General features: G+C 56.4%; 1 protein-coding gene across 21 annotated transcripts in view; it reads left to right on the plus strand.

The window, feature by feature from the left end:
* The window catches only part of MCF2L (MCF.2 cell line derived transforming sequence like), a 215,475-nt gene that overhangs the window by 182,755 nt on the left and 10,547 nt on the right, over positions 1-22,173 (plus strand). For all 21 annotated transcript variants that reach the window (XM_034937032.3, XM_055097034.2, XM_008957474.6 and 18 more), the window contains 18 exons: positions 462-578; positions 1,145-1,294; positions 2,255-2,379; positions 4,220-4,334; positions 8,617-8,736; positions 9,170-9,361; positions 10,171-10,362; positions 11,259-11,418; positions 12,677-12,750; positions 12,980-13,053; positions 15,664-15,730; positions 16,824-16,939; positions 18,395-18,464; positions 19,297-19,389; positions 19,491-19,583; positions 20,416-20,541; positions 21,518-21,739; positions 22,013-22,105. In XM_034937032.3, coding sequence (XP_034792923.1) covers positions 462-578; positions 1,145-1,294; positions 2,255-2,379; positions 4,220-4,334; positions 8,617-8,736; positions 9,170-9,361; positions 10,171-10,362; positions 11,259-11,418; positions 12,677-12,750; positions 12,980-13,053; positions 15,664-15,730; positions 16,824-16,939; positions 18,395-18,464; positions 19,297-19,389; positions 19,491-19,583; positions 20,416-20,541; positions 21,518-21,739; positions 22,013-22,105 — 2,199 coding nt within the window. The remainder of the gene's footprint in view (positions 1-461; positions 579-1,144; positions 1,295-2,254; positions 2,380-4,219; positions 4,335-8,616; positions 8,737-9,169; positions 9,362-10,170; positions 10,363-11,258; positions 11,419-12,676; positions 12,751-12,979; positions 13,054-15,663; positions 15,731-16,823; positions 16,940-18,394; positions 18,465-19,296; positions 19,390-19,490; positions 19,584-20,415; positions 20,542-21,517; positions 21,740-22,012; positions 22,106-22,173) is intronic.

Raw genomic sequence — 22,173 nt, forward strand, 5'->3', positions numbered from 1 at the left:
TGACACGTCTGTGGTCACAAAGCCTATGGCTAGTGTGCAGTGCCTGCCAAATAGCAGGGAAGGAGGGCGCACGGAGTTCTCTCCATCATAAGGGCCATAACACACACAAGCCACCAAGAGAGGAGGTGTCGGCGGGGCGCTGAGCTGCATCCCATCCGCACAGCCACCCGCAGCGTCCAGGTGCCCCCACCCGTACAGCCACCCGCAGCATCCAGGTGCCCCCACCCGCACAGCCACCCGCAGCGTCCAGGTGCCCCCACCCGCACAGCCACCCGCAGCGTCCAGGTGCCCCCACCCGCACAGCCACCCGCAGCGTCCAGGTGCCCCCACCCGCACAGCCGCCCGCAGCATCCAGGCAGACGTGGTCCTCTCTGTGCTGCTGGGTGTTCTGCTGATGGGGCAGCTCTTTTGGGAGCCAACAATAATCCCAAACACTACCACGCATTCCCTTTCTCCTCCAGGTCATAATGCTGAGCTCCGTACCAGACTTACACGGTTACATCGATAAGTCGCAGCTGACCGAGGACCTGGGTGGGACCCTGGACTACTGCCACTCCCGGTGGCTGTGCCAGCGCACGGTGAGCCGCGTCGGGTCCAGCGGGGCTGGCTGATACCAGCTCGAGTACTTCCACAGAATTGCTCTTGCATTACAACACGGCCCTTTCCAAAAACATGTTCACATTAACAGTCGTTTTCTTTCCCAAGAATGAGGAGATGGTCTCAGTGGACCTTAGTCATTGTAAAGAAGTAACGTGAGTCATAAGTTTGGGAGTGGTTTTCTCTGGGCTTGGAGACCAAAAAAAAAAAAAAAAAAACCCTTGCGTTGTGGTTTGCAACACTCAGTGCTCTCAACAGGGAGAGGCAGCGCAGGCACAGGCGACTCTAGGTGACGGGTCTCAACAGGGAGAGGCAGCGCAGGCACAGGCGACTCTAGGTGACGGGCACATGTGTAGGGTGTGCCTGGTATGTTTCTGAAGAGGTCAAGGAGGGCAGGACGCTATGGGAGGGCGTTCACCGTCCTCGCGTCAGCCGGTGTCGCCTGATGGGTCTGTGTGGGAACGGTTTCCGCCGGTGTCTGCTTTCAGGGCAGCAGGAGGTGGGTGCAGTGCACAAGGCATGCAATTGTGTTTTCTCTGTCCCCAAGGCCATCGAAAGTTTCGCCCTCATGGTGAAGCAGACGGCTCAGATGCTGCAGTCCTTCGGGACCGAGCTGGCCGAAACAGAGCTGCCCAACGACGTCCAGTCGACAAGCTCAGTGCTGTGTGCGCACACAGAGAAGAAGGACAAGGCGAAGGTACATGGGGGGTGCTCCGGCTGGAAGCTGTGGGGGGCTCTGGTCAGTCGGAAGCTGCGCGGGGCTCCGGTCGGAAGCTGCGGGGGGTCTTTCGTCCCAGCGGGAGTTTGTGTCAGCAGCACGTAAGACCAAGAAGTCAGCAGGCTTGAGATGCCTTTTGATGGCAATTAGCTCGGCAACCTCTCCGACGAGAACGGAATAAAAGGAGTGTAAATGAACCCTGTAGATTGCTGGCTGCGCCTGCCATTCTGGCGTTGGGTCAACCATTGGCCCTGGGCGGCCGTGGCTTCAGGAGTGGGACCAGGGGTGGCTCCCCTCAGGAGCGCTTTTGGCTGTCTGTGCGGGGAGCTCCCGAATAGACATCTCTTGCTTCTGAGTGTGACCGAGACAGGATGTCTGTGCCGGTTTCTCATGCCGAGCAGGCGATGAAGTGGCGGTTGGAATTCCTGTTTGCAGAACACTCCCAGTGCTCACGTGTCCACAGCGCTTGCTGGAACAAACCTATTCTGATGAGCACGTGCTCCCTGCTCTGTGCTGCCCCTGGCCCACCGGCACGCTGCTGGCTTTGCAGCAATGGTAGCCCAGGGCCATGACCTGCTGGTGTGTCCCCGAGGACTGTGCCTCTGTGCTCACTGGGCCGCTCCACCGTGAGGACACTGAGGACCAGGAGCAGGCACCATGAGAAAGCCTGGTCTCCAGTGACTCTTTCACCTTAACCCGTTGCCCTGAGTGACCTGTAATGGCAGCTCTGCCCCGGGGCACACAGGAGTGAGGGAGGCCCCCACATCACCCCGCCTGCCCGCACGACCCCACAGAAGAGACTGGGAAGACTCGGGGGTTGGGGATTGACCCCTTCCTCAGTCCCTGCTCCCTCAAGAGCAAGGCCCCACGAGGCCTCACCGCCGGCCTGCGCTGTGTACCTGGACGGGGCCGGGACGTGAGGCTGCATTCTCTCCACAGGAGGATTTGAGGCTGGCACTGAAAGAGGGGCACAGTGTCCTGGAGAGCCTCAGGGAGCTGCAGGCTGAGGGCTCAGAGCCCAGTGTGAACCAGGACCAGCTTGACAACCAGGCCACCGTGCAGAGGTGAGGCCCGGCTGCCTTCCTGCCCTCATCCTGTCCCAGTCCAGGGCAGGATCCTCTCAGGCACACAGCTTCTGCAAAAGAAAGAGGCCACGGAAATAGCAAGCAGCGTGGCAGGCAACCCCACTCCTGGCCAGGGCCAGCACAGCAGCCGGCCTCCGAGCCTCTGTGTGGGCCTGGCTCCTCCTGCTGAAATGCTTTTCTCTCGAACCCCACAGAAAGCCACTGTTTTGGGGACAATTTCCTAGAGCAAACGCCCTTTTGCCGGCATGAAGGAGGCGTTAGGGGAAGCAGAGGCGATGGAGTGCCTTAGACCTGGGGCTTCTGCATTCCAAGCGGGGCTTCCACGGACAGGGAGAAAGCCTGGGGTTCTCCTTGCTGCAGCTAGTGTTTCTTACTTTCATTGTGAAAGGTGTGATTCTCATATTTCTCCCTTGGGCTTCCAGCTTTATAGCAGCACAGGGTAGGGCACTCGTGTGGTTGGCATGGTGCTCTAGGATGTCCAGAACTCCCCGAGCCTCCCCCTCACCCCCCCAGAACTCCCCGAGCCTCCCCCGTCCCAGACTCCCCAAGACTCCCCAAGCCTCCCCTGTCCCATCTCGCTGGTGGGTGCTATCAGCCCCACCTCCCAGCTGAGGAGCAGGGCCCGCACAGCTGGACAGCGGCTTGTCCGGCAGGGCTGTGCAGGGTGCACCCAGGCCTGGACCAAGCTGGTCCTTTTGACTCTCAGCTGCCTTTGACTCCCACGCAGCGTGGCCCACACCCTGAGCTGCCTTCTCTGCCAGGGACACGCCAGAGGCCCCGGGGACTCGACGGCGCATCCTTGAGGGGCTCCTCGTAGATGGGGTGCCGTGACCCATGAGGCAGAGGCTGCAGCACAGCCCATGAGGGTGGGCCCTGCCCTGGCCTGTGTCGGGCACCTTGTCAGCTTCCCAAAGACTCAGTTTCCTCATCTGTAAAGTGATGCTGATCCGTGCACACACCTGGCAGGGTGGGCGTGGGGCTGACTGGGTGGTGCACAGCTGGAGTCCCAGCTACTCGGAGGCAGAGGTCGCAGTGAGCCGAGATTGCACCTCGGTGGTGCACAGCTGGAGTCCCAGCTACTCGGAGGCAGAGGTCTCAGTGAGCCGAGATTGCACCTGGGTGGTGCACAGCTGGAGTCCCAGCTACTCGGAGGCAGAGGTCTCAGTGAGCCGAGATTGCACCTGGGTGGTGCACAGCTGGAGTCCCAGCTACTCGGAGGCAGAGGTCGCAGTGAGCCGAGATTGCACCTGGGTGGTGCACAGCTGGAGTCCCAGCTACTCGGAGGCAGAGGTCGCAGTGAGCCGAGATTGCACCTGGGTGGTGCACAGCTGGAGTCCCAGCTACGCAGAGGCAGAGGTCGCAGTGAGCCGAGATTGCACCTGGGTGGTGCACAGCTGGAGTCCCAGCTACTCGGAGGCAGAGGTTGCAGTGAGCCGAGATTGCACCACTGCACCCAGCCCAGGTGATGGAACCAGACCCTATCTCAAAAAATAAATTTTAAAAAAAGTGTTTAAACTTTTAAAAAATAAAAATGAACAAACTCGGAGGCTCAGCCTAGTCGCAGTGACCTAGAGGGAGAGAAGCAGGAAGGAAAGGACACAGCCCCTGATGCTTTCTCCAGGGCCTCCCTCCCATGCTGACAGCCCTGAGTGCCCGTGCCCGCGGATCCCAGGTTTAAGTGCAGGGAGTGAGCGGAGGCCAGCATCTCAGGAAGGCCCGGGGTGGAGATGAGCCTTGGGGTCGCTTGAACACCCACCGCGCTCCACGTTGCATGGGGCGCCGTGGGCCACACAGACGGTCAACTCCTCCTCTTTCCCAGGCTCCTGGCCCAGCTGAACGAAACCGAGGCTGCCTTTGATGAGTTCTGGGCAAAGCATCAGCAGAAACTGGAGCAGTGTCTGCAGCTCCGGCACTTTGAGCAGGGCTTCCGGGAGGTGAGTGGCCCTGGGTGGAGCCGGCAGCCGCCCTGATGCCCACGGGGCCTCCTGTGCCTGTGCCCCGGTCCCAGTGCCGGGAGCTGAGCCGTGCCACCCAGTTGACTTTGGCTTAATGCAGAAAAGTCTCCGCTTGCCAGGTGGAGCCTGTGAGATTAAGTCAGGCTGAGCCTTGAAATGCACGATTGATGACTGCGTCATTGTATAGAAAGGTGATTGAAAATCAGCTCATTGGGATGCACTTACACTGCATTATTCGTAAAGTAGCAGGAAGCCTTTGCTCTCCCTTCATAGTCATTTGCATGCCCTTTTATTCAACATGCATGTAGGATGTGCCTGTTGTGTGCCAGACTGTAGGACGGCGTCACAGTCATGAGGTGCACAGCGACACGGCCAGTGCAGCCAGACCCAGACGTCTCCCTCCTGCAGCCCTTCGTGGACTCACCCATGTTCCTCCCAGTCCACCCCTCCTCAGCCCCCGGCAACCACTCATCTGTTTCCGTGGCTGTAGTTTTGCCATTTCAAGAATGTGACATTAATGAATCCCACAGAATGTCACTCTCGGGATTGGTTTGTTTGCTCAGCACAGCTCTCTGCAGACCCCCAGGTGCCGGTGGCTCACTCATTGTGTTCCCCGGTGTGGATGGACCACAGTTCTTTCAATCATTCACCTGTTGAAGGGTATCTGGGTTGTTTCCGGATTTGAGTATTACAGATAAAGCTGTTACAAACATTGATATACTGATGTTGGTGTAAATGTAAGTTTTCATTTCTTGGACTTAAGTGCCCAGAATGTAATTGCAGGGTTATATAGTAGTTGCATGTTTCGTTTAAGAAAATGCCAAACGGTTCTCAGTGTATGAGAGACTAGTTGCTTCCCCTTTCCCCAGCACGTGGTGGGGTAGTGATTCTTCATATTATGCTCACATCCTGATGTGTGTGCCATCTCACGGTGGTTTTCCGTGGCGTTTCCCCAGTGTTGATGGTGCTAAACACCTTTCCACGTGCTTATTTGCCATTCGCATATCCTCTTTGGTAAAATGTCTTATTTCTGTTGCCCATTTTCTAACTGGATTGTTTGGTTTTGTGCTTTTGTTTTACGGTTTTGTTACATTTTGAGAATTCCTTATATACTGCAGATGCTAGTTCTTTGTCACATATGTGGTTTGCGAATATTTTCTCCTGGTCTGTAACTTGTCTTTTCATCCTCTTAACAGGGTTTTTCACATAGCCAAAGCATTTAATTGTGACGAACTCCAATTTGTCCATTTCTCCTTTTAAGGATTATACTTTTGGTCTTAGATTCCAAGTATATTCCCCTAAGCCTTTTTCCCCTCAAATTTCATAGTTTTACATTGAAGTCTATGACCTAATTTGAGCTAATTTTTGTATAAGGTATGAGAATTAGATCATGATTTGTTTTACCTCTGGATGTCCAATTGCTGTAGCACTGTTTGTTGAAAAGTCCCTTTCTTCCACTGGATTTCTTCTCCACCGTTGTCAAAGCTCTGGGCACATTTGTGTGGGTCTGTTCTGGAGACTCTCTATTCAATTACGTTTATGTACATACCTCTTCCTCAGTCTGTACCACAAGGTCTTAATTGCTGCAACTATATAATGTCTTGAAATCAAGTACACTCATTCTTCCCTCTTTGTTTTCTTTTTCAAAATTGTGTTAGCTTCTAGTTCTTTTGCCTTTTCATGCCAATTTTAAAATTATCTTATCTACGTATATGAAAACAAATTTCCTGGGGTTTTCATAGGAGTTGTGTTAAACCTATATTTTAAGGAGAATCAATGTCTTTACTGTGTTGACTCTTCTAGTCAACAAACATGGTATTCTCAACATTTGATTTCTTTCATCAGCGTCGAGTAGTTCTCAGCACACAAGTTCAGTACGTATTTTGTTTGACTTACCTTTAATATTCCATTTTAAGAAGTCATCACAGTATTATATTTTTAATTTTGGCATTTATGTATTCATTGCTGCATATAGAAACACGATTGATTTTTGTATATTTATCTTGTCTCCTGCGACCTTGCTGAGCACACGTATTTGAGATGGTTTTTTGTGAAGTCCTTGAAATTTTCCATATAGACCATCATGTCATGTGCAAATAAGGACAGTTTGGTTTCTTCCTTTTTGAAGATATGCCTTTTATTCTACCCCCAACCCGCAACACCCTGCCCCACTGCGCACTGCCCCAACTAGAGCTTCCACCATATGATAAGAGTGGCGAGACTGGACATCTCTGCCTTGTCCCCAACCTTAGGAGGAAAGTGTTTAGTTTTTCACTGTCAGGTGTAATGTTAGTTGTAGGATCCTTGTAGATGCTCAATAAAACTATCTGGGCCTAGAGATTTCTTTGGGAGACTTTTAAAATTATGAATTCAGTGTCCTTAATAGTTACGCAACTATTGAAACTATCTGTTTCACAATGAGATATAGTAGTGTGCTTTTCAAGGCAATGTGTAGGGTTGTTTATAGTATTCTTTTTTATCTTTTTGATGTCTGCAGGGTCTGTAGTGATATTCCCTGTTTCATTTCTGATATTTGTAATTTGCATCTTTTCCTTTTTTCTTTGTCAATCTAGATTGAGATGTATCACTCCTCATCTTTCCAAAGAACTCATTCTTTGTTTCATTAGTTTTCTCTGTTGTTTTCTGTTCTCAGTTTAATTGATTTCTGGTCCTACCTTTATTATTTCTACAAATTGCTTTGGTGGGAACTTACATTCTTTATTTGAGACTGTTCCTCTTTTCTAACATACATATTTAATAAGAACACTATAAATTTCCCTCTCATCACTGATTTAGCTGTGTTCCACAAATTTTGATGTATTGTATTTTCTTTTTCATTTAGTCCAGCTTTTTTTTTTTTTTTCCAATTTCCCTTGGAACTTCCTCTTTGACCCATCCATTCTTTAAATGTATGTTGCTTGGCTTCCAGTGTTCAGAGATTTTCCTGTTGTCTTTCCAATTCTTGATTTCAAGTTTGATTCATTGTGATCAGAGAACATACTCTGTATGATTTCTGTTCTTATAAATGTGTTGAGATTTGTTTTACAGCCCAAGAATATGGTCTTTCTTGGTATATGTTCCTCACTTGAAAAGAATGTGTATTCTGCTATTGTTAGGTGAAGTTTTATACATATCAGTTAGATCCTGTTGGTTGATGGTATTGAGTTCTTCTATATCCGAGCTAGTTTCTGAGAGGTGGTGCATTATCCATAACTCAGTGGCTGTGCGTAACATGGAGAGAAGTCTCACTCATCAGCTGTGCCAGATGCAGGGGGTTCAAGGATAGACAAGAATCCTGCCTTCCTGGCCTTCAACCCCAGGCCATCTGAACTACAACCCCCTTGGCACTGGGATGTCTGCGTACACACCCATTCTCAGGATCATTTCCAATAACAAAAATTAAAAGCTTTTGTATTTAAAGGAATAAGTGGTTATATGTTTTAAAAATCAGGCCAGGCATGGTGGCTCACGCCTGTAATCCCAGCACTGTGGGAGGCCAAGACGGGTGGATCACCTGTGGTCAGGAGTTCAAGACCAACCTGGCCAACATGGTGAAACCCCATCTCTACTAAAAATGCAAAAATTAGCTGGGCATGATGGCTGGTGCCTGTAATCCCAGCTACTTGGGAGGCTGAGGCAGGAAAATCACTTGAACCAGAGAGGCAGAGGTTACAGTGAGCCAAGATCACGCCATTGCACTCCAGCCTGGGCAACAAGAACAAAACTCCGTCTCAAAAAAAAAAAATTAAAAATTAAAATAAAAATCATTTCTATGACACCCATTGTCTTCCTGCCAACAGCAGAAATCGTAGACATTAGAAGTTAGTAGCAAGCTAGAAGGGACTGAGTTACATAACTCTCCACACCTAGGATCCAGTAGGAATGCTGACAATTCCAGTGTCCATATTGCTGCTGGCTTTCGGCTCCCAGGGCCTTTGTCCTTGCGTGATCTCATCTTCTCCTCATGCTGTTTTCAGGCGTGTGGTTGATAAACGGAGGCACACACAAGCCACAGAGAAACAATTGTTCTGCCAGTGAGGTCACTGGTGGGTAGCGTCGACCCAGAGGCCCCACGGTCCCCGCTTGATTGGTGACCACTCGGGGCCGACTTTGCACCTGTCTGACTGTGGTCCCTGCTTGATTGATGACCACTTGGCCCGACTTTGAATTCTGTCATTTCCCTGATCTGGAGCGCTGGAGTGGGTTCTCTCTGTTCAGGTGAGGGAGACACCCCCCTGAGATGGGCCGTCCTCTGTTCCAGGTCAAAGCCATCTTGGACGCAGCGTCCCAGAAGATAGCAACCTTCACAGACATCGGCAACAGCCTGGCGCATGTGGAGCACCTGCTGAGGGACCTGGCCAGTTTCGAGGAGAAATCAGGCGTAAGGCGGGGTCCCGGAGGGGGCGGCGGGAGAGTGTGGGCAGCATCATCAAGTGCTGCTCACGAAGGCGCAGGAATGGGCCTCCCGCCTACGGAGAACGGACCCCACAGCCCCCCAGGGATGTCCACGGGGTGGGGGGGCTGCTGCCTGTACCCCTCCCCTCCCACACCCCACCCACAGCACATGGCCCTGCCCGGCCTCCTCTGGGTCAGGTCCCTGCAGACGGTCAATGCCTTTGCTGGGACCACCACAGCCCCCAGAAGCACTTGCCACAGAACAGCTTCGGGGATTAGGCAGCATCTCAGGCATCCGCAGCAGTAAACAAAGAAATCAAGACACACGTGTGCCCCGGGACACACATCCCGTACAGCAAGGCACTGTCTGCCTCGAACAAAAAGAGGCCTGAGCTGGTCCTCTGGGTGGTCGTCCACAGGTGGCCGTGGAGAGGGCCCGGGCCCTGTCTCTGGACGGCGAGCAGCTCATTGGGAACAAGCACTACGCGGTAGACTCCATCCGCCCAAAGTGCCAGGAGCTCCGGCACCTCTGTGACCAGTTCTCTGCGGAGATCGCAAGGAGGAGGGGGCTGCTCAGCAAGTCCCTGGAGCTGCACCGCCGCCTGGAGACGGTAGGCCGAGCCGGACCCCACACCACTCCCCCCCAGCTGCGGAACCAGCCTCTTCCTCCCACATCCACCACCGGCTGACCCTTGTCGTGGGGAGGGCAGCTCTTTGGCTGGAAAATGTCCTTGTACCCTTCGTTTCTGGTCTTGTTGACCTAGCGGGTCTTTTTCTAGAATTCATTTGCCACAGTTTTATTTCTTTTTTTTTTTTTTTTCTCACTGCAACCTCTGGTTCCTGGGCTCAAGGGATCCTCCCACCTCAGCCCCCAAGTAGCTGGGACTGTAGGTGCATGCCACCGTACCCAGCTAATTCTTGTATTTTGTGTGTGTGTGATAGAGATGGGGTCTCACTATGTTGCCCAGGCTGGTCTCGAACTCCTGGGCTCATGTGATCCTCCCACCTTCACCTCTCAAAGTGCTGGGATTACAGGCATGAGCCACCCTGCCCAGCCAATAATGATTTCTTTAAAAGATCCAGAAGCTTAAGGCCTGGTTGATCCTACTGCACTTACCCTGCCTCTCCAGGCCCCGCCCTGGGTAATTCACTGGTGTTGTCCAGCACTGTGTCCCCTTGGGATTGGCCTTGTCCAGCACTGTGTCCCCTTGGGATTGGCCTTGTCCAGCACTGTGTCCCCTTGGGATTGGCCTTGTCCAGCACTGTGTCCCCTTGGGGTGCTTTGGACAGGGTGGCGGGAGCACGAGGAGTCGGTGGCCCGGGATCTGTCGGGAGGACACCCCGGCAGTGTGTGCCTGGACAGGGTGACGCGCTCACCCTCTCACGGCGTCCTGCCCTCGGCAATGCTCTGTGTTTCCAGTCCATGAAGTGGTGTGATGAAGGGATTTACCTGCTGGCCTCACAACCTGTGGACAAGTGCCAGTCCCAGGACGGCGCGGAGGCTGCCCTCCAGGAAATCGAGAAGTTTTTGGAGACCGGTGCGGAAAATAAGATCCAGGAGCTCAACGCGATTTACAAGGAATACGAATCCATCCTCAACCAAGATCTCATGGTAACGCTGACTCGGGCTCTCCATTTGCAGCTTGCTGTCCTGAGCAGTGAGGCATTCCTCTGTGGGAAGTTTGAAAGAATCATTTAATGAATTATTTGTATTTATTTATTTATTTATTTATTTTTTGAGACGGAATCTCGCTCTTGTTTACCCAAGCTGGAGTGCAGTGGCATGATCTTGGCTCACTGCAATCTCCGCCTCCCAGGTTCAAGTGATTCTCCTGCCTCAGCCTCCTGAGTAGCTGGGATTACAGGCACCCACCACCAAGCCTGGCTAATTTTTGTATTTTTATTAGAGACGGGTTTTCACCATGTTGGCCAGGCTGGTCTCGAACTCCTGACCTCAGGTGATCCACCCAGCTCGACCTCCCAAAGTGCTGGAATGACAGGTGTGAGCCACCGCACCTGGCCATTTAATGAATTACTACCAAATAATGGGCATATGAGAGAAACACACAGTTGCGAGGTCAAGCTGAATTTTCCTTTCAACACAGAAATTATTTCCACGCCAACCCTGCGAGGTGGCCATCCCGCCTCCGCTGGCAGACTTTGTGGCATGGGTGTGTTCTTCAGGAAGGGCCTGGCCCTGGGACCTGGTGATGCCCTTGAGACCAGGCTCCTCCTGAGCCCTCCACATGCCTGGGGAAGGCTGCAGGCCCCTCCCTCGCATGGAGCTGCCCTTTCCCGAGGCCGCGGCCCCGTCCCATGTGGGGGCTGCATCCCCCTCTCCGTCCGTAGTGGCCAGGGCTGGACACAGCTGTGCTGCGCTGACAGACCCCGCATGGAGAACATTTAAAGCGGGGGTTGGGCGTGCCCCGGCACGTTCTGGGCCTCACTGTGTATTTTTAGTGATGACACCAACATGTGCAAGGCACCTTACTGAGCATGCGGTTTCAGGAGCACGTGCGAAAGGTCTTCCAGAAGCAGGCAAGCATGGAGGAGGTGTTCCACCGCAGGCAGGCCAGCCTGAAGAAGCTGGCGGCCAGGCAGACGCGGCCCGTGCAGCCGGTGGCCCCCAGACCCGAGGCACTGGCAAAGTCGCCCTGCCCCTCCCCAGGTCTGTGTGGCCGCCCGGTGCCCCGGGTGCTGTGGGACCCTCGGGGGAGCCCCGGGCGTTGAGAGCTTGGTACATCTGAGGCAGCCACCTGCGAAAACTGTCTCCACACGCCTCCTCCCCTTCCACCTCCGGGCCCCAGTTCAGGGCCTGAGGGCCGGTTCCCGCCACCCCTCACCCATGTTTATAAATGGAGTTTTGTCAGGACCCGGCCACGCCCATCCTGTGCCACGCCCATCCTGTGCCACGCCCATCCTGTGCCACGCACATCCTGTAGGCATCGTTGTGGCTGCTTTTCCATGAGGCTGGCAGGGTTCAGTGGTCTCAGTGAAGCCCACGTGGCCCAAAACTGGAAACGCAGAGCTCCCACAGAGGAACCACCTCCGGCTTTCCCAGCTCCAGCCTCTCCACAGTCCGTCCTTTCCCGGTGCTATTGCCAAACAACATTCCTCACACACGGCCCAGACCTGGGCTCCAGGAGCCCTGAAGAGCCACGTCCGCGCACCTCAGTCCGGCGCGCATTGCTGGTCCCAAACCCGCCCTCTATGCCGAGCCAGGCGCCGCGCCATTTCCCAGAGACTTTCCCGCCACCTCCGTGTCTCAAAACGAACCCTCTTCCCATCCTTGCTGGTTTCTCACACACGAACCCACCAGGCGAGCTGCTGCCCCAGCTTTGGCGAAAGTCAGCTGTCAATCTCAGGGGCCCCGGGGGCCAGGCTCTTGCCTTTCTGTGCTGGGTCCCAGGCGACCTTATTTTCTGCCTGTTGGGAGCTCTCCCAGGTCGGAGCCCACAGGCGCTGTGTCCCCGTGGGCTGTGGGAACGTGGGGTGACTCAGGGCAGTGAGGCCCCACCGCCCTCCCCCTTCCCGCACCACCACCTGTGGCCTCAAAGGCCAAGTCCTGCCCACGCCACCACCTGTGGCCTCAGAGGCCAAGTCCTGCCCACGCTACCACCTGTGGCCTCAGAGGCCAAGTCCTGCCCACGCCACCACCTGTGGCCCCAGAGGCCAAGTCCTGCCCACGCTACCACCTGTGGCCCCAGAGGCCAAGTCCTGCCCACGCCACCACCTGTGGCCCCAGAGGCCAAGTCCTGCCCACACTACCACCTGTGGCCTCAGAGGCCAAGTCCTGCCCATGCCACCCCCTGTGGCCTCAGAGGCCGAGTCCTACCCTCTCCTCGGGGCCTTTTCCCGCTGGGTGCACTTCCCCTCTCCAGAGGGTCAGAGGGGACTTCATGCCCCGCTCCCCTTCTTCCCAACAGGCATTCGGCGAGGCTCTGAGAACTCCAGCTCCGAGGGCGGTGCTCTCCGGAGAGGGCCCTACCGGAGGGCCAAGGTGAGGCTTGCCCAAGACAACCCCGCCATCCACACCCCCCTCCTCGGTTCACACCGGGCCTGGTTCTCTGTGTGGCCCCCCCTCCCGGGCACTGCCCAGCTACCTGGCCAGCTCCCCATCATGGGAACTCAGCCCTGTCCCCATACGGGAACTGGTGGGCTCTGGCCTTGAGAGTTGGCCCTTGAGGTTCCGTCCCGCCTTTCAGACCTGACGCTGTTCTTCTCCCCAGAGTGAAATGAGTGAGAGCCGGCAGGGCCGCGGCTCAGCGGGGGAGGAGGAGGAAAGCCTGGCCATTCTGCGCAGGTGGGTGCGCTGCCCTTCTGTCCTCACGGGGCCCTCCGACCGCAGCCTGAACCACCAGATGCCGTCAGGCACTCGAGCAGATGCCTCACAGATAGAAGGCTGGTGCAGAAGTCATTGTGGTTCTTACTTTTGCACCAACCGATACCCAGAGGGCCTGCCGTGGCTCGAGCGTGTGTCCTGGTCCCCACCGCGTGAAGCACACACATACTGCACACACACCACTCAGGGGATTCAGGAGGGAAGAGAGGGCGATGGCTGAACGCAACAGTGAAGGGGCATCTTCGCCCCAGCGAGAGCCTCCACCCGCCACTGCCATTCACAGGAGACACCACTCAAAGGCCCCAACCAGCACCAGCTGCAGCAGCAGTCACCAGCTGCTCAGGGCTCAGTGTGGCAGGCAGTGGTGCCAGGCAGCTGGTGTGTGGGACGGCATCGTCTCCAGCCCTCCTTTTCCCTTGGGATTCCTGGACCCTCAAACTCAGGGAGTGTTGTGCAAACAAAAGCAGTTCTCTTTCCTCCTTCACCTTTAAGAAAGAAAGACCTCACTGGTGCAGGGCCAGGGAATGCAGGTCCCCAGAGCAAAACTGGGAAGGAGCCAAACACCCATGAGGCACACGCGGCTCCCTCCCAGAGGCCCTCGAGGAAGAGGAGGAGGCCACACACCGACCAGGCACCCGCCACTGGCTTCACACTTTGCACTGTCTCCGTTTTTAGTATTTGCACGGAATATGTTTGCAAGAGACGCTTGGAACCACGTCTCCCCCTTTCACCATCAAAACTCCAAAATCAGGAAAGAAGAAAAGGCTCTTCCTGATGTGTTGACAAGCAGGTGTCCGCAGGCAGCGCCAGTGTGACCCTGCAGGGTTGGGAGACGGAGCAAAATTGGGAATTACAGGAAACTGAGCTTGGTGTGAAAGCTGAGTCTGTCACTTCCGGCTTCTGATGGAAGCTGGTGAAACAGGATGGGAAGGAAGAGGGGCTTGCCAAGAAGCATCCAGGCAGAGGATTGTCCACACGGAGGAGGGTCCAAGCAGAGGGGCGTCTGCACGGAGGAGGGTCCAGGCAGAGGAACGTCCAGGCAAGGGAGCGTCCACACAGAAGAGGGTCCAGGTAGAAGGGTATCCGCACGGAGGAGGGTCCAGGCAGAGGAGTGTCCATACCGAGGAGAGTCCAGGCAGAGGAACGTCTGAATGGAGGAGGGTCCAGGCAGAGGAGAGTCCATACCGAGGAGAGTCCAGTCAGAGGAACGTCTGAATGGAGGAGGGTCCAGGCAGAGGATAGTCCATACGGAAGAGGGTCCAGGCAGGGGGGCATCCACACAGAGGAGGGTCCAGGCAGGGGAGTGTTCGTATGGAGGAGGGTCCAGGCAGAGGAGTGTCCACGGAGGAGGGTCCAGGCAGAGGAGTGTCTGTACAGAGGAGGGTCCAGGCAGAGGAGTGTCTGTACGGAGGAGGGTCCAGGCAGAGGAGTGTCTGTACGGAGGAGGGTCCAGGCAGAGGAGTGTCTGTACGGAGGAGGGTCCAGGCAGAGGAGTGTCTGTACGGAGGAGGGTCCAGGCAGAGGAGTGTCTGTACGGAGGAGGGTCCAGGCAGAGGAGTGTCCACGGAGGAGGGTCCAGGCAGAGGAGTGTCTGTACGGAGGAGGGTCCAGGCAGAGGAGTGTCTGTACGGAGGAGGGTCCAGGCAGAGGAGTGTCCACGGAGGAGGGTCTAGGCAGAGGGGCGTCCGCAGGGAGGAGCAGCAAGTGCTCGGCCCTGAGACGCACAAGGAGTGGCCCTCGGCTGGCAGTTCCTGGGTTGTGAGAGGGAGTCCAGAGCCCTCTTACTCCCCAGTCCTCTCCCCTGTGCCGAGGCAGGGGCCTCTGCGGGCCGACAGCTGTCTTAAAACAAACTTGCTGAACAACCTCAACCCAGGACCAGCCCCCTGGCTCCAGTTTCTGTGCATCACATAAGCAGGCAGGGCCGTAGGCTGCTGAAAGGTGCTCACACCCACAGCAAGACCTGCGCAGCCAGCTTGTGCACCCTCCCCTTCTGGATCCAGTGTGGTGGGTGCAGGGTCACTCCCCGGACCACCACTGCCCACCTGCTGTGTGTGAGGGCATGGGCAGGGGGCAGCTCCGGCGATGCCAGACCCCCGCCCTGGCCACGAGGGGCCACACAGATACCCACCACGAGGAAGGCTCAGGGAGGCCGGGCAGCAGGCGGGCGTCTTCTTGGCAGAAGAGACTCAGGTGGATTCTAGGGATGGGTCCTAGGAGTAGGATGACTTGCCCATGAGCGTGAGGAACTCAGCTCATTTTGCACAGGTGGGACCCAAAAGCTCAGGAGGCGAGTCTGGGAATCCCTCCTACCAGGCGGTGTGTGCCGGGCCAGGGGCAAGACACTGCCGGCCAGTCGGAACCAGGGAGGCTTCAGCCGCCGTCTGCAGGGTCTGAGGCCGCGAGCTGGGAGGGGAACCCCGAGGAGCGTCCAGCCCGTGGGCTTTGGGTCGCCGCCAGTCCCCTCCTGCTGGGCAGGCCATCATTCTAGGTGGCACCTGTGAGACTGTGGAGCAGACCATTCCTGCTCTCCCAGTGCTAACCTTTTTTGTTCTCCACATGACCTGCCACCAGGCACGTGATGAGCGAGCTCCTGGACACAGAACGGGCCTACGTGGAGGAGCTGCTGTGCGTCCTGGAGGTGAGGCTGGACTTGGGGAGGGCCGACTGCCACGCGGACTCCCCTGGGCCAGCTGGTGGGGCTTCCTCTGACAACTGCTGCTCGGAGCAGCCTGCTGTCCACCAAATGCATGTGAGAGAGCGCCCACAGCAGCCTGGTCGGGCCCCAGACGGGGAGCCCCTCAGGGCCTATCAACAAGACACAGACCAGGCAGCTCAGGGGAGTCCGCACAGGGGACAAGTGTAGTGATAAGAAAGAGGAGCTGACACACAACAGATGCACAAACCACACACACATCGTCACCAACACAGGCCACAGGGTGCGTGCGATTCCCGGCACGGGGCACTCCAGGGCAAGCAAAACTCGTCAGAGGTGGGAGGCAGATTAAAGGTGACCTTGGCAGTGGGCTGTTGCCTGGGTGAGCTTGATGTGAGTGGTGGTCACCTGAGTGTAGACAGGCGTCTCATTCACCCAGTGTGCACAGGTAGTGATCACCTGAGTGTAGACAGCGAGTGTGCACAGGTGGTGGTCACTTGAGTGTAGACGGGTGTCTGATTCACCGAGTGTGCACAGGTGGTGGCCAACTGAGTGTTGGCAGGTGTCTGATTCACTGAGTGTGCACATGTCACCTGAGTGTAGACAGCGAGTGTGCACATGTGATCACCTGAGTGTAGACAGCGAGTGTGCACAGGTGGTGACCACCTGAGTGTAGACAGCGAGTGTGCACAGGTGGTGGTCACCCAAATGTAGACGGGTGTCTGAGTCACCGAGTGTGCACAGGTGGTGGTCACCTGAGTGTAGTCGGGTGTCTGATTTACTGAGTGTGAGCAGGTCACCCGAGTGTAGACATAAGATTTGTGCCCTCTGTTTCAGTTACACCTGAATCATAAAAGGTTAAAAGGGAGAAGGGTAGAACCTCCACCCCATTCCCCCAAATTGGTGCTGTTCATAATGCTTTTGCTTTGATGGATGCCTGTCCCGGTAACTTAGAAATCACCCGAGAATAAAGATGAAGGGCTGGCCTGGCCCACAGATGAGCCGGCATCCCTCGCCCACCTGCCCCCCCACAGCATCAGGCCCAGGACCCCCGCTGACCTCTGCGCTCTCCCTGCAGGGCTACGCCGCGGAGATGGATAACCCGCTGATGGCTCACCTCCTGTCAACAGGCCTTCACAACAAGAAGGATGTTTTGTTTGGAAACATGGAGGAAATCTATCACTTCCACAACAGGTGGGCCCTTCCCCCCGACACAGGCACGCACCCGTGATCTCTTGCAGCTAATGGTGCTGGCTTCAGGGGGCTGGAATGGGGGTGGAGGCCAGGCCATGCCTGGCTAGGGAGGGGCGCCCAAGGGGTGGACTCACAGAGGCACAGGCATGAGTGTGGGTACATGGGGCCATCTCTGAGCGCCCACGTGGCACCGTACCTGGTGGCCTGTGTCTAGGCAGCCGAGTTGTAAGTGAGCCGCCAGCCGTAAGGAGAGGGCTCTGAGCCCGAGTGCACCCTGTTTTGTGGTGCAGGAAATGGGACCCGCCTGCCCCTCATCCCCTCCTCATCCTGCTGGGCAGGTGGAAGCCGGAACCCCCTCCCAGGTGTGTATTCGGCCCTTTAGGGGGTCACCGAAGGCCATACCACATAGCAAGGCCTCTTTTGTTCCCAAGCTCTTGAAAAGGACGGCAAACTAGGCGTTCCTTACCCATCACGGGGGCTGCTTGTCCCCCGAGCGACCCGTGGCCTCTCCAGTGCAGGTGGCCTGTCTGGCCTCTTGTCCTCCACTCCTCTGAGCTGTTTGGCTGCTTTAACACAGTTTTGGGGAGCTCATGGGAAGGTGTAGGGTGCACACGCAGTGCAGAATGCCAGGGAGGCTGCAGTGGACAGCCCCCGCTGCGTGTCCTGGAAGGAACCCATGTGAGTGGCTCCCGTGCGGCCATGTGCTTGGGGACCAGCGTGCCCCACTGGCCATGGGAATCGCCAGTGCTTGGGACGTTGTTCTGACACCTGTTTCTTGCTCCCTCATCACCTCACCTGCCACTTACAAGGAGGCAGCAGGTCTGCAGTTGACCACCAAGGAGCCTTCCATGTCCACGGAGCTTGGGCAGAACCTTAGTGTCCCTTAGTATCTGTCCTCATGGCCCCCAGGGTCTCAGCCAGTCCTGCACGCAGGGGTCCCCACAGCTTTCAGCTGTTGTGCTCATGCCCCAAATCCATCCCCCAGAAGGTTTTCCCCTCCAGCCGGACTTCCTCCAGGGGACAGATGCAACAGAAAACAGCCCAGGAGCCTGGGGGCGGCGCTGCCTAGGGCCAGGGCTCAGGGTGTGTCTGCAGAGAACCCACAGACCCACGGCCAGTTATGGGGGTGGCGCCTCCAGGGCCCTGAAAGGTCCCATCTCTGTCTTTGCCTGTGGCTCTGTGAGCCGTGTGTGTGCTGAGGGAAAAGCAGCTCCCTCCAACTTCTGTGTGCAGCCAAGGCCAGAAATATAAGGAGACTCAGTGTGGGGCTGCACCTGCTGGCACCTGAGAGCTTGGTGCTCAGGACAGGCGTGGCTGCGGCGTCCCCAAGTCATGCGGGGCAGATTGCCCAGAGCAAGGTGTAACAGGCTTCTGAAAAATGACGTCCATCCACTTGTCACTGGTCCACGTGACTCGGCCTGTCTTTCATACTACTTAAAAACCTTCTTTGTCTAGGATATTCCTCAGGGAGCTGGAAAACTACACTGACTGCCCAGAACTGGTTGGAAGATGCTTTCTGGAGAGGGTAGGTGGTGTTTTGACGTGTATTTTGTCACAACTTCTTAAAATTACTGAATAATGACTTCAGATTCTACTGCAAGTTCCTATTCTAACCAACTGAAATCACAAAATATGATGTTTTCAATTTGGCTGAGATACCATGATGCTCCTGTACCCCTAGAACCTCCTGAACCCCCAGAACCTCCTGAACCCCAGAAAACCTCCTGAACCCCAGAAAACGTCCTGAACCCCCAGAACCTCCTGAACCCCCAGAACCTCTTGTACCCCAGGACCTCCTGTACCCCAGAACCTCCTGAACCCCAGAACTCCTGAACCCCAGAACCTTCTATACCCCCAGAACCTCCTTTGCCCCCAGAACTTCCTGTCCCTTAGAAACTTCTGAGCCCTGTGCCTTAAAACCTTCTGTGCCCCTAGAACCATCTGTGCCCTAGAGGCACCCAGGAGCAATTGCACTTCACAATGGGGCTAGGGTCTGTTTTTTGCTGAATAACAGGTAATTTGTAAAACTGCCAGAGAAAATGCTAGCAGTTCTATTATATAAACAAATCAACAAACCACACCATAAACGGCCTTCTAAGAATGGCTGCGGTGGAACCCCGTCTCCACTCCACGCCTGTGCTCTGGGAAGTCAGGGGCTCTGGGACAGGGAGCCCCATTAATGGAGGGCAGGCCCCCCAGCGGAGCCTGGGAGCCAGTGCCGGCCCTCGGAAGCTGTGGGGCCAGCAGCAATGCCTCGCAGGGCCGGGAAGACGCTGCGTGATGCGGTGCCCGTCCCTCACCGCGTGATGCGCTGCCCGTCCCTCACCGCGTGATGCGGTGCCTGTCCCTCGGTGCAGATGGAGGATTTCCAGATCTACGAGAAGTACTGTCAGAACAAGCCCCGCTCTGAGAGCCTGTGGAGACAGTGCTCCGACTGCCCATTTTTCCAGGTTTGTCCCCGGACCTTCCTTTAGAACGTTACTCCCTTTCCTAGCCGACTCCTGAGGAATAATGAAAATTGTGCAAACCAAAGGCTCTGGGTTGGTTCCAGGAATGCCAGAGAAAGCTGGACCACAAGCTGAGCCTGGACTCCTACCTGCTGAAGCCAGTGCAGAGGATCACCAAGTACCAGCTGCTGCTCAAGGTGGGCTCCGCGGTGACCGTGGCCCGGCCTCCCCAGCACCTGCTGGCCAGGTGTCTGTGCCGCCCTGGGGCCCCGTCCCCATCGCGCCCTGCCCCTCCCAGGTCAAGGGCACCTCTTCCGAGCTTGTGCTGAGGCTGGGATGCCTTTCGAGGCCCTACTGTGCGCCGCTGTTAGGGGTCTGAGGACGCGGGTGAGCAGACGAGTCCCCGTCCCCATGGGTTGGCACACAGCCCAGCCCACATGGGATTCTGTGTGATGTGCTGACCCGTCCCTCCAGGGTGCAGCCGTGCCCGGATTATCTGGCACACAGCAGGGACGTGGGGCGGCCTAGACTGGGGATTCCAGCTATGAGTTTGCCATGTGGGTCCCTCTAACCTTCAGGCAGGAAACTGCAACTCCATGCCTTTGGCCAGGGTTAGGGTGGTGAGAGGAAACTCCCCAGGGAGCAGGTGCGAGGGGTTTGCACCTGGGCATCAGGGTGGCAGGAGGGAGCTCCCCGGGGAGCAGGTGCGAGGGGTTTGCACCTGGCATCAGGGTGGCAGGAGGGAGCTCCCCGGGGAGCAGGTGCGAGGGGTTTGCACCTGGCATCAGGGTGGTAGGAGGAAACTCCCCGGGGAGCAGGTGCCAAGGGTCTGCACCTGGCAGGGGTGCTGCCCCATCTGCAGCACCACTCAGTCTGTCCCAGCTGCAGGAGGGCAGGCAGGGCAGCTCCCCACAGACCAGGGGAGGGTGAGCAGCATCCCTACCTCGTGCCAAGCTCCTGAGGGGTCTGTTCCAGGGGAGCCAGGGCTCTCCGTGTCCCGACGCAGTTGCCTCACCCCATGCCCCTCAGGAAATGCTGAAATACAGCAGGAACTGCGAGGGGGCTGAGGACCTGCAGGAGGCGCTGAGCTCCATCCTGGGCATCCTGAAGGCCGTGAACGACTCCATGCACCTCATCGCTATCACCGGCTATGACGTAAGGCGCCCAGACGCCCGGTCTTCCCCGCCGCCTCCGTGGAATACACCAGCCCAGCAACTCGGCGGCCTCCCTGCACACCCCCCACGCTTTGGTGTGAATGTGCAGGTTCTGGGCAGGAGGTCTGGGGTGGTCCCTAGATAAGCCCCACAGCCCCACTCCCAGGCCCCACAGCCGGGTCCACAGACCCCACTGGACTCTCTGGGACGTGGAGAAAATCAGGAAGCGTCCCTTGCTTGGAGGGCACGCATCTCCAGCAGGAATGCAGCTCAGACCTCCTCACTCCTTGTCTTCTCCTGGGGAGGAGGCGTGGCTCGGAGCAGACGTGACTTCTGTTTTCTGGGCTGCGATTTGCAGGCTGGTGACTTAGAGCAAGTGGCCCCAGAAGGCAGATGTCACTTTCCCCGTAGAGCCCCACATGAGGTCACAGCTTATTCGTCTTTTGCCCGTCTTTATGTCCACCCAGCACTCATTCTCAGGTGTTTTTTTTTTTAACTAATAGAGTTGATTTATTGCAGCAATTTTTGGTTTGTGAGATAATTGAGTATAAATCAGAGGCCCTGAGGCTTCCCCTAGTGTTGACATCTAGCATGGGTGCCACACCCGCCACACGTGGTGAACCAGCGCTGATGCTGATTAGTGACTGAGGGCCGTTCCCCTCGGAGCTCACTCTGGGTGCTGTGCATTCTGCGGTTTGGACAGGCGTGTAACATCCTACACCCAGCGCTAGAGCATCACACAGAGCAGCTTCACTGTCCTAGAAGCCCATGTGCCCCGCCAGTCCATCCCTCCTCCCCCAGCCCCTGGCACCCACTGACCTGTCACGGTCTCCACCAGCTTGCCTTTCCTGGGACGCCCTGCAGCTGGAATCCCACCATGGGTGGGCTTTGCAGAGTGGCTGCTTTCACTCAGCGATGCGCGTCCATGGCCCCAGGCCCATCCCGTCCTGAACACACCCCTGCTGTCGCACATTTAGGGGAATCTCGGCGACCTGGGCAAGCTGCTGATGCAGGGCTCGTTCAGCGTCTGGACCGACCACAAGAGGGGCCACACCAAGGTGAAGGAGCTGGCCAGGTTCAAGCCCATGCAGCGGCACCTGTTCCTGCACGAGAAGGCAGTGCTCTTCTGCAAGAAGAGGGAGGAGAATGGGGAGGGGTATGAGAAAGCTCCCTCCTACAGCTACAAGCAGTCCTTAAACGTAAGTGAGGCCGGGTCTGCAGCAGCACGCTCCTGGCCACAGACCCCGACGGGGGGAGGTCTGTAACTGGGTCTCTGTTGCCACAAACCTCGGTCTGAGGTGGCCACGCTGACACCCAGCTCTCAGCCTTAGGTGTAGGGGTGGGGTATCCTGCCATTCTTAGCCCTCACCCCCAAAGTATTTCCATCATTTCGTGCCTGCACCAACACCTTTTAAAAACAAGGCAGTGGGTTCACTGTGCACGCGAACCCCGTCTCCACTCTCTGCTCGCAGATGGCTGCCGTTGGCATTACGGAGAACGTGAAGGGAGATGCTAAGAAGTTCGAGATCTGGTACAACGCACGCGAGGAGGTCTACATTGTCCAGGTGGGCCACCCACCCTACCCCTGGCCTCTTACACATTGCCACGAATGGTTTCTCATGGGAACCAGTGC

The sequence above is a fragment of the Pan paniscus genome, chromosome 14, assembly GCF_029289425.2.
Source record: "Pan paniscus chromosome 14, NHGRI_mPanPan1-v2.0_pri, whole genome shotgun sequence".
Lineage (NCBI taxonomy): Eukaryota > Metazoa > Chordata > Mammalia > Primates > Hominidae > Pan > Pan paniscus.